Source organism: Ruditapes philippinarum, unplaced genomic scaffold, assembly GCF_026571515.1.
Source record: "Ruditapes philippinarum isolate M1 unplaced genomic scaffold, ASM2657151v2 ctg302_1_1_1_1, whole genome shotgun sequence".
NCBI classification, from domain to species: Eukaryota; Metazoa; Mollusca; class Bivalvia; order Venerida; family Veneridae; genus Ruditapes; species Ruditapes philippinarum.
The window spans coordinates 25993-38404 of NW_026859651.1; the positions used below are offsets into that span (position 1 = coordinate 25993).

Consider the following 12412-nt stretch of genomic DNA (forward strand, 5'->3'; position numbering starts at 1 on the left):
TCCTATTGATTTTGGGATCAAGGGGTCAAAGGTCAAGGTCACAATGACCTTGTAAGTAAAAACGGTTTCTGATCAATAACTAAAGAACGCTTCGGCCTAGAAACTTCAAACTTGGCATGGTGATTGGTCATGACCAGCAGATGACCCCTATTGATTTTGGGGTCAAAGGTCAAGGTCACATTGACCTTTTAAGTAAAAACGGTTTCTGATCAATAACTCAAGAACGCTTAGGCCTAGGAACTTCAAACTTGGTATTGGTGATTTGTCATGACCAGCAGATTACTCCTATTGATTTTGGGATCAAGGGGTCAAAGGTCAAGGTCACAATGACCTTGTAAGTAAAAACGGTTTCTGATCAATAATTAAAGAACGCTTCGGCCTAGAAACTTCAAACTTGGCATGGTGATTGGTCATGACCAGCAGATGACCCCTATTGATTTTGGGGACAAAGGTCAGGTCACATTGACCTTGTATGTTAAAACGGTTTCCGATCAATAATAAGAGAACCCTTAGGCCTAAGAACTTCAAACTTGGCTTGGTGATTGGTCATGACCAGCAGATGACCCCTATTGATTTTGGGGTCAAGGGGTCAAAGGTCAAGGTCACATTCTTGTAGGTAAAAACGGTTTTCTGATCAATTTACTAAAAACGCCTAGGCCTAGGAACTTCAAACTTTGTATGATGATTGGTCGTGACCAGCAGATGACCCCTATTGAGTTTTGGGTCAAGGGGTCAAAGGTCAAGGTCATGACCAGTAGATACTTTATAACCCTTATTAATTGTTTGATCACTGGGTCAGACGTCATGCATAATAACCTTATCACATGACTAATTGGCTGCTGATAGGGGGCATACATGTTTTACAAACATATCTTGTTCTTAATATCTTTTATCTGTTACAGATGACAGTGAAGGTTGAGAAAAATCGGCACTTGACATCAGAATACAAATCTGGTTTAAAGTCAAAGTTTATGAAAGATGCTAAGCAAAATCAAATAACAAAAGTCAATGATGATGGAATTGACATGACCCAAGAGAAAGGAGACACTGAGATAAAAATTGAAGGTGGAAAGAAAACTTCTCAAACTCCAGAGACTGAAGGTGAAAAAAAAACTCCACTAATTCTAGAGGCTGAAGGTGAAAAGAAAACTCCACTAACTCCAGAGACTGAAGGTGAAAAGAAAACTCCACTAACTCTAGAGACTGAGGGTGAAAAGAAAACTTCTCAAATTCCAGAGACTGAAAGTGAAAAGAAAACTCCAAAAACTCTAGAGACTGAAGGTGAAGAGAAAACTCCACTAACTCCAGAGACTGAAGGTGAAAAGAAAACTCCACTAACTTCAGAGACTGAAGGTGAAAAGAAAACTCCTCAAACTCCAGAGACTGAAGGTGAAAAGAAAACTTCACTAACTTCACAGACTGAAGGTGAAAAGAAAACTCCTCAAACTCCAAGGTTTGAAGGTGAAAAGAAAACTCCACTTACTCCAGAGACTAAAGGTGAAAAGAAAACTCCTCAAACTCCAGAGACTGAAGGTGTAGAGGAAATAAACGATGATCTGAATGTCATAAAAATGGATAAAGGTATGAAAAGTTATTTAGCGGTCAACATGAATATAAAGGCTATGTTAATGTTTGTTTATATTACTAAGTTAAAGTTATGATTGGTTACTACAGTTGATTTTAGGCATAGTAGAGTAAACTCTGAGAATGTAGTTAGCAGTTTTGAAATATTTTTGTTTAAAATATTTTAAATAAGACTATTTTAAGGTTAGTCATTTATTGAGCAACATCTTAGTATGAAGGTATCTAATGTATGGACCTGTATGTTGTGTAAACACTAAATAATCAAAAGATTGCACTGGTTCTTCAATAACTTTGTTTAATTTCTGATTACCGAAAGTCAATTCATATATTGTTGTCAAAACAATAATATTGAAAGGGCGTGTCACACTAACGTGATGCTTATATTTGCACAATAACTAAGTATATGCATATGTACGTAACACTCCGGGGGCCACAATGCATAAGATCATATTAAATCAATAATAATTGTACAAACTGAAATTCAATGAAATGAAATATTGTAACTTAGAAACTTTGAAATCTAGTGAATATCTAGTGAATATACAGTGTTACATCTGAAAACCTTACACCTGTGGGACTGGCAAAAAGTTCGGAATTTGGAAGTTTCAGGAATTCAGAAGTTCAAAGTTATCTTAACATGTAGAAACCTTAAACATCAATTGTTTAAGAAATATATGAGGCTGATTAAATTCATAAATGTCAAAATTATAGGAATTTTAAAATACCTATTATTATTAGTCCCCTACCGGTTTACCGGAGGGGACTTTAGGTTTACCCTCCGTCCGTCAGTCCGTCCGTCTGTCCGTCAGTCCGTCCGTCTGTCCGTTCGTCAGTCCGTCCGTCCACAAAACTGGACCCTGCGATAACACAAAAAGTACTGAAAATATTTTAATGAAACTTGATATATGGATAGATGGCAGTATGGAGATTATGCACGTCGTTTTCTTTTCTTCCTATGTTGAAAATTCTGGTTGCTATGGCAACAAATAGACTGAAAATATGGCAAATTTTACACATAACCTGGATCCGGCAATAACGCAAAAAAGTACTGAAAATATTTTTATGAAACTTGATATATGGATAGATGGCAGTATGGAGATTATGCACGTCTTTTTCTTTTCTTCCTATGTTGAAAATTCTGGTTGCTATGGCAACAAATAGACTGAAAATATGGCAAATTTTACACATAACCTGGATCCAGTGATAACACAAAAAGTACTGAAAATATGTTTATGAAACTTGACATATGGGTATATGGCAGTATGGAAATTATGCACACTCTTTTTTATCTTCCTATGTTGAAAATTCTGGTTGCTATGGCAACAAATAGACTGAATTTCAAGATTTCTGATTCTAGTTTTTAAGTTTTTTCACTATAAGTTCTTTATTTCTTAAGGTATTTTCTTCAAACTTTAAATATAAGTTGCTTGTAATCAACCACATCATATGTGACAAGGTATACAACTCTAGCACAAAATTTATCAGAATTACCTCCCTTGAACTTAAAATTTTCATGAAAAAACATTGTTTTTTTTTTTAATAACTTCTTTTTCTGAATGTATCTACTTCAAACTTCATATAAATGTTTCTTATTATCACTCAACATTTGTGAGTGTTGAATACTCTAGCAAGACTATTTTTTCAGAATTATGCCCCTTTTGAACTTAGATTTTTTTTTTTGAGAAATTGGTAATTATGTCTCCCCCACCTCGGGGGGAGACATATTGTTTTTGCCCTGTCCGTCCGTCAGTCCGTCCGTCAGTCCGTCCGTCCATTCTTCGTTTCCGGACGATAACTAGAGTTCCTTTTGACCTACAGCCCTCAAACTTCATAGGATGATTGGTCTTATAGAGCTGATGATCCCTATTGTTTTTGGGGTCAGTAGGTCAAAGGTCAAGGTCACACTGACCGTTGGTCAATTTCTCGTTTCCGGATGATAAATAGAGTTCCTTTAGACCTACAGACCTCAAACTTCATAGGATGATTGGTCTTATTGAGCAGATGATCCCTATTGTTTTTGGGGTCAGTAGTTCAAAGGTCAAGGTCACAGTGACCGTTGGTCAATTTCTCGTTTCCGGATGATAACTAGAGTTCCTTTAGACCTACAGACCTCAAACTTCATAGGATGATTGGTCTTATTGAGCAGATGATCCCTATTGTTTTTGGGTCAGTAGTTCAAAGGTCAAGGTCACAGTGACCGTTGGTCAATTTCTCGTTTCCGGATGATAACTAGAGTTCCTTTAGACCTACAAGACCTCAAACTTCATAGGATGATTGGTCTTATTGAGCAGATGATCCCTATTGTTTTTGGGGTCAGTAGTTCAAAGGTCAAGGTCACAGTGACCGTTGGTCAATTTCTCGTTTCCGGATGATAACTAGAGTTCCTTTTGACCTACAGCCCTCAAACTTCATAGGATGATTGGTCTTATAGAGCAGATGATCCCTATTGTTTTTGGGGTCAGTAGGTCAAAGGTCAAGGTCACAGTGACCGTTGGTCAATTTTCTCATTTCCGGATGATAACTAGAGTTCCTTTTGACCTACCAACCCTCAAACTGGGGGGAGACATATTGTTTTTGGCCCTGTTTCCGTCCGTCAGTCCGTCCGTTCGCCAGTCCGTCAGTCCGTCCGTCCATTCTTCGTTTCCGGACGATAACTAGAGTTCCTTTTGACCTACAGCTCTCAAAACTTCATAGGATGAATGGTCTTATTGAGCAGATGATCCCTATTGTTTTTGGGTCAGTAGTTCAAAGGTCAAGGTCACAGTGACCGTTGGTCAATTTCTCGTTTCGGATGATAACTAGAGTTCCTTTTGACCTACAGCCCTCAACTTCATAGGATGATTGGTCTTATAGAGCTGATGATCCCTATTGTTTTTGGGGTCAGTAGGTCAAAGGTCAAGGTCACACTGACCGTTGGTCAATTTCCCGTTTCCGGATGATAACTAGAGTTCCTTTAGACCTACAGACCTCAAACTTCATAGGATGATTGGTCTTATTGAGGCAGATGATCCCTATTGTTTTTGGGGTCAGTAGGTCAAAGGTCAAGGTCACAGTGACCGTTGGTCAATTTCTCGTTTCCGGATGATAACTAGAGTTCCTTTTGACCTACAGCCCTCAAACTTCATAGGATGATTGGTCTTATAGAGCAGATGATCCCTATTGTTTTTGGGGTCAGTAGGTCAAAAGGTCAAGGTCACAGTGACCGTTGGTCAATTTCTCATTTCCGGATGATAACTAGAGTTCCTTTTGACCTACAACCCTCAAACTTCATAGGATGATTGGTCTTATTAATCAAATGATCCCTATTGTTTAAATGGTCAGTAGGTCAAAGGTCAAGGTCAAGCGACCGTTGGTTAATTTCTCCTTTCCGGATGATAACTAGAGTTTCCTTTTAGACCTACAACCTCAAACTTAACTTGTTCTTCAAAAGCTTACCCTTGTTCTTGGGAAAATTCACCAAAACAGAAAACTGCATAGTTCTAGGAGACTTCAACATTGACCTCATTCAATATTTAGAACATCATTGACCACACTATGTTACGAACATCGCTTTAAACAAATAAAAAAGGCTACTACAGCACACAACACACTTTTTGACCATATCTACCAGAGAGGCTTGATTGTGAAAACGAGTGGAGTCATCCAACACACTACAGTTATCATGAATGATTTGACATACATTGAAATTTGAGTTTTGTCTTTCAATAGTGTAAAAAAATCTGACAATATGAACGTTTGTTTCAAAGTATCATCAAAATCCTTCAAAGGGTTGAAGAGTTATGGAGCAGACACAATTTCCTTTAATTTCGTTTGTGAAACTATATTATGGGGATATGAACATTCAAGTGTCAAGTAGACCTTGACTTGGAACCAGCCATACGAAACATGTACTCTACACGTTCTCTGGATGTGGGGAATTTTTTGTTTCAAGTATCTACCAGAAGAGGCTTCATTGTGAAAACGAGTGGAGTCATCCCAACACACTACGTTATCACATGATTTTACATACATTGTAATTTGAGTTGTCTTTCAATAGTGTAAAAATCTGACAATAGAACGTTTGTTTCAAGTATCATCAAAATCCTTTAAAGGTTTGAAGAATTATGGAGCAGACACAATTTCATTTAAAATTTCATTTGTGAAACTATATATGAATATGACCATCAAGTGCAATTTCGTTTGAACCCCGCCTGCCATACGCTGATTGAATAACCAGGATTTTCAAAATTGAATTACCTGGTTAAAAACAAACAGTTTTAGGAAGCATCTTCTCATACAACCTTAACAATAGAAAACCATCCATAGACAGCCTTCATTGAAGTGACTACCGGGTATTTACATTATCTTATCTCCATTTCCATTCCTGTTTCCATTCACAGTTATTCTCAGCAGTGGGGGAGACATGCGCTTTTTTACAAAAGCATCCTCTAGTTTTTACTCCAACTTCTTCAATCATGATAGGATTTTAAAAATGTTATATTTTTATAACAGGGATGTTTAAAAAATAACTTTAGAGTGTCCTTCAGTCCGTCTGTCTGTACATAAAAACTCTTTCCTGTGATCACTTTTAAAGAACTTTTTCAACAAATTTACTTAAAATAGGAACATAAGTGAATGGCCAATGGCCCTTCAGAATGTTGCTTGGGCTCTTACCGGTAGGGGACTTATGGATTGCTTGCAATACTATGATAATTGCTTGTTAACTATTAAAATTAACTATTTATAACTATTTTAGATTTCATTATCACCAATAACTGAATTTGTTGATACAATAGGCTAGAATAATGTAAATTATCACAATTTATACTATAGTATATTTCATTTAGTACCTACTATTAACTCATTCCTTCACGAGCATTTTGGGAAATATGACCGTTTTCATTCAAAAGCCTCCTGTTACAATTTCATACTGCTATGAAACTATGAAAAATGCTTCAATATTGACTGGACCATAGCCTCTGTGATAGTTTGCTCAATCCTAAATTTCCTGTAATATTGGCAATTGGGGGATTTCTCAAAATTTCCAAAAATCTTTATTTTTCATTGCTTTTTCCATCAAAACTGATTTCAAAGTGCTGCAACTTCTCAATGGATTGAGATAGAGTAAAAGGCTTTTCAGCGTTAGTTACACGTAACCTTACAATCCACCTGAGGGTCATAATTATGTTCAAAATTTTCCTGGCGATGAAGTGGACTGCCGCCCCCTTCAAACCCCCCAAAAAGAAGGGGGCACATCCATGAGGTAAATGATTCACCTGTAAGCTTTTTTCATCAAATTTTATGCTTCTCATTTTTTAGCTCACCAGAGCCGAAGGCTCAGGGTGAGCTATTAGTATCAAAGGGGGATGCCCTGTCGTCCGTCGTCCGTAGTCATGCGTCAACAACCGTCTTCTTCTCTGAAACTACTGGGCAGATTTACTTCAAATTTGGTCTGTAGCATTCTTGTGACTATCACACTTGAATTTGCTCATGTCATTTCAATTGGCCCCTTTAAGGGGTCAGCAGAGCTGAAAATAAAAAACCTTTAAACATCTTCTTCTACAGAACTAATAGATGGATGATCACCAAACTTTGTCTGTAGCATTCTTGGGTGTAGTCTTTGATCAAGTTTGCTCATATTAATTTGATTGGCCCCTTTAAGGGGCCGCTTAAGCTAAAAATAGAAATACTGCTGTATGTCTTTTCTAGAGAACTAATGGATGGATGATCACCAAACTTTGTATGTAGCATTCTTGGGTAGTCTTTTATCAAGTTTGCTCATATGAATTTGATTTGCCCCTTTAAGGGTCCGCTGAAGCTAAAAAAAGAAAAACCTTTTAACGTCTATTTCTACAGAACTAATTGATGGATGATCACCAAACTTTGTATGTAGCATTCTTGGGTAGTCTTTTATCAAGTTTGCTCATATTATTTTGATTAGCCCCTTTTAGGGGTCAGCAGAGCTAAAAATAAAAAAACCTTTAAACATCTTCTCCTACAGAACTAATTGATTGATGATCACCAAACTTTGTCTGTAGCATTGTTAGGTAGTCTTTTATCAAGTTTGCTGATATTATTTTGATTGGCCCCTTTTAGGAGTCTCTAGGGCTAAAAAAAGAGAAACCTTTAAATATCTTCTCCTACAGAACTAATGGATGGATGATCACCAAATTTTGTTGACAGAATTCGCGGGTAGTGTTTTATCAAGTTTGCTCATATTATTTTGATTGGCCCCTTTTATGGGCCACTAAAGCTAAAAATATAAATAACGTTAAATGTCTACTTCTAGAGAACTTATTGATGGATGATCACGAAACTTTGTTTGTAGCATTCTTGGGTAGTTTTTTTATAAAGTTTGCTAATATTATTTTGATTAGCCCCTTTTAGGGGCCGCAAAAGCTAAAAATAGAATTACCTTAAAACGTCTATTTCTACATAACTAACTGATGGATGATCACCAAACTTTGTCTGTAGCATTCTTGGGAAATCTTTTATCAAGTTTGCTCACATTAATTTGATTGGCCCGTTTCTGGGGCCGCTAAAGCTTAAAATAGAAAAAAAAACTTTAAACATCTCCTACTTTTATCAAGTTTGCTCATATTAATTTGACTAGCCGTATTTTAGCTAAAGCTTAAATGCCTCAGGTCATGGCATTTCTTAAATTATCGTTAAAACATATTCTATGCTCACGTTTAATAGGAGAATATATTGACATTCCACCACCGAAAAGCAGTTGTTTGTGGTGAGTGACTCAGGGCCATCATGGCCCTCTTGTTTGTTTTTTTTTTCAAACTTAAATTAAGTGTTTTACATGATTAGCAGATTGTGATTCTAAAAGATGTCAAGATAAATGATCACTGTTAATGGACATATACTGATATTTTGAAGGTTTTACAATCACAAGTATAAAAATACTTCAGACCTCTTTCAATTTCCGGATTTTGGAAGTAAATTTAAATTGACATAACCCAAGTTTTACCAGAAAATTGTTCGGAATTCAGAATTAAGAAGTTCGTTATTCGGAGGTATTGTATACAAAGACAACAGGAGTAATTTCAGGACCCTGTAAAGTGTTCAGATTTCAAAAGTTTCCGGATTTTAGAAGGCCTGGAATTCAGAAGTTACACTGTTATTAAATTGAGAGTCAATCAAATTAAACCGGTCCTAAACTGTCTCTGATAATAAATGGCATTTGCAGTATTTCATTATGAAAAAATCCCTCAATTCAATCACAATTGCAGTAAGTTTAAAATCACTGCTATTATTCTCTTACTTTAAAAAACCGGTCTACTAGTTTCACTGAATTAATAACGCATTGTAAATGTCACTTTATGATTATAAAATGCATGCACGAACAATTGTTTTAGACATTGACAGCAAATGCACAGGAATCACGTGTACAATGTTACTTCAATTTTAGTGGGACTCTCCTTATAAGGTTAGGTATTCGTGTTTCTTTCTTGAAAAGAAATGTTTAAGCGTTGCATCTATGAGTCTGTACAATTCCTCAACAGGCTCATTTAATCCCCTTGTTGTGAGTTCTTTGTTGTCTGGGTAAATAGGGGAAGGTAATACTGTGTCTGTATAGTAGATGAGATGGGTCTCTGAGATCTGTGTACATGAATGTATAGATAAGTGGATGGTCATTTAAAACACATATTTGTTTCCTGTTCGTTTCTCACAGGATTTTGGGGCATAGTTCTAGGTCAGCTTATATGTTTATTTTGTGATATAGTGTAATGTACATCTTTCGATGGTAAATTGTCAATATATTTTTCTTTACTGTACGTAATACTATTTTCTAGATATTCAAGAATTGTGTGTTTTCTCGTCGCACAATTGTTGGTTTGGCTTATATCCTTCTTCGGGAAGACGGACATAACCCCACCCCACACCTCAAAATTTTATAGAGTGGACAAAACTCCACACCTAAATTTTATAGAGTGGACAAAACCCTTTAATTATATGGCAATATTTGATTTATTGAAATACATATAATATACATAATTAAAATGATATATCTTAATATAATATTTATTTTTTACATTTTATTTTTTTTTATTTCAAATTCATATCAACAAAACATGTGTTTAATATTAGAAAGAACAATTTTATGAACAATGCATGTTAAACTGTATATTTGTATATAACAAGTTTTATTTAATTATGTCTCCCCCACCTCGGGGGGAGACATATTGTTTTTGCCCTGTCCGTCTGTCAGTCCGTCCGTCCGTCAGTCCGTCCGTCCATTCTTCGTTTCCGGACGATAACTAGAGTTCCTTTTGACCTACAGCTCTCAAACTTCATAGGATGAATGGTCTTATTGAGCAGATGATCCCTATTGTTTTTGGGGTCAGTAGTTCAAAGGTCAAGGTCACAGTGACCGTTGGTCAATTTCTCGTTTCCGGATGATAACTAGAGTTCCTTTTGACCTACAGCCCTCAAACTTCATAGGATGATTGGTCTTATAGAGCTGATGATCCCTATTGTTTTTTGGGGTCAGTAGGTCAAAGGTCAAGGTCACACTGACCGTTGGTCAATTTCTCGTTTCCGGATGATAACTAGAGTTCCTTTAGACCTACAGACCTCAAACTTCATAGGATGATTGGTCTTATTGAGCAGATGATCCCTATTGTTTTTGGGGTCAGTAGTTCAAAGGTCAAGGTCACAGTGACCGTTGATCAATTTCTCGTTTCCGGATGATAACTAGAGTTCCTTTTGACCTACAGCCCTCAAACTTCATAGGATGATTGGTCTTATAGAGCAGATGATCCCTATTGTTTTTGGGGTCAGTAGGTCAAAGGTCAAGGTCACAGTGACCGTTGGTCAATTTCTCATTTCCGGATGATAACTAGAGTTCCTTTTGACCTACAACCCTCAAGCTTCATAGGATGATTGGTCTTATTAATCAACCTTGTATATAAACCTCCGTCATTGCCGATTAACTTGTTCCTTCAAAAGCTTACCCTTGTCTTGGAAAATTCACTAACAGAAAACTGCATAGTTCTAGGAGACTTCAACATTGACCTCATTCAATATTTAGAACATCCATTGACCCACACTATGTTACGACATCGCTTTAAACAAATAATAAACAAGGCTACTACAGCACACAACACACTTATTGACCATATCTACCAGAGAGGCTTGATTGTGAAAACGAGTGGAGTCATCCCAACACACTACAGTTATCATGATTTGACATACATTGAAATTTGAGTTGTCTTTCAATAGTGTAAAAAATCTGACAATATGAACATTTGTTTCAAGTATCATCAAAATCCTTCAAAGGGTTGAAGAGTTATGGAGCAGACACAATTTCCTTTAATTTCGTTTGTGAAACTATATATGATATGACATTCAAGTGTCAAGTAGACATTGACCTTGGAACCAGCCATACGAAACATGTACTCTACACGTTCTCTGGATGTGGTGAATTTTTGTTTCAAGTATATCTACCAGAGAGGCTTCATTGTGAAAACGAGTGGAGTCATCCCAACACACTACAGTTATCATGATTTTACATACATTGTAATTTGAGTTGTCTTTCAATAGTGTAAAAAAATCTGACAATATGAACGTTTGTTTCAAGTATCATCAAAATCCTTTAAAGGTTTGAAGAATTATGGAGCAGACACAATTTCATTTAATTTCATTTGTGAAACTATATATGATATGACCATCAAGTGCAATTTCGTTTGACGCCCGCCTGCCATACGCTGATTGAATAACCAGGATTTTCAAAATTGAATACCTGGTTAAAAACAAACAGTTTAGGAAGCATCTTCTCATACAACCTTAACAATAGAAACCATCCATAGACAGCTTTCATTGAAGTGACTACCGGGTATTTACATTATCTTATCTCCATTTCCATTCCTGTTTCCATTCACAGTTATTCTCAGCAGTGGGGGAGACATGCGCTTTTTTACAAAAGCATCCTCTAGTTGTTTATGCCCCAACAAAGTGGGGAAGCGTTGCATTTGTCTGTCTGTCCGTACGTATGTCCGTACGTCCCGAAATCTTTTGATCGCAACTCCTCTTAAACCAGATGGCAGATTTTGATTAAACTTCCAGGGATGAACCACCTTAATTTGTAGATGGTAGTGAAGGAAGGAATTTTTGCTGTGGCCAAATGTAACAGAATTATTGCCCTTTGTTAATTTTTTCACTATATACCATGTACAAATTTTGTGAAAGCAACTCCTCTTAAACCGGATGGCAGATTTTGCTTAAACTCCCTTAAACAACCTTAATGTGTAGTTGGTAGTAAAGGAAGGAATTTTTGCTGTGACCAAATTTAACAGAATTATGGCCCTTTGTTGATATTTTCACTGTATACCATATTTATGTTGTCAGTTGGGGGAATTCGTGTCCTTTGGACACAGTTCTAGTTTTGTGTTATATCAAATTAGATCATTGTAACATGTGCAAGATAAGAAAATAATTTTATTCTTGAGATCATCTTCTCAAAAATGTACAAAATGTACACACAAACACTTAATCCAGGTCCCTATAGCTACAGAACAAAGAAGCACATAGCATTCATTTCAATAGCAATACAATACAATACCATACAAATACAAAATTTTATTCAGCATAAAACATAAACATATGTTTAGTGCCAATACAAACAAAGATGTTCAGCAACAGACGTGACAAAAGAATGAAATTTTATCCGAAGAGAGTAGTTCAAATTACATAAACAATTCTCACAAACAATCTAGATATCTAGATCTACTAAATATATTGTTACACATATATAGAAAAAAGTTCTAGTCATTATAGAAAAGAAAATAATTTGTTAAAAGGTTATTTAGAGAGTGTATTATGAGATGCGGTTTCATTT

The 12412-nt window shown here is 36.2% G+C and overlaps 1 protein-coding gene across 1 annotated transcript in view; it reads left to right on the forward strand.

Moving 5' to 3' along the window:
- The window catches only part of LOC132757388 (myb-like protein X), a 52825-nt gene that overhangs the window by 22825 nt on the left and 17588 nt on the right, over positions 1-12412 (forward strand). The window contains exon 7 of the mRNA XM_060748657.1: positions 903-1581. Coding sequence (XP_060604640.1) covers positions 903-1581 — 679 coding nt within the window. The remainder of the gene's footprint in view (positions 1-902; positions 1582-12412) is intronic.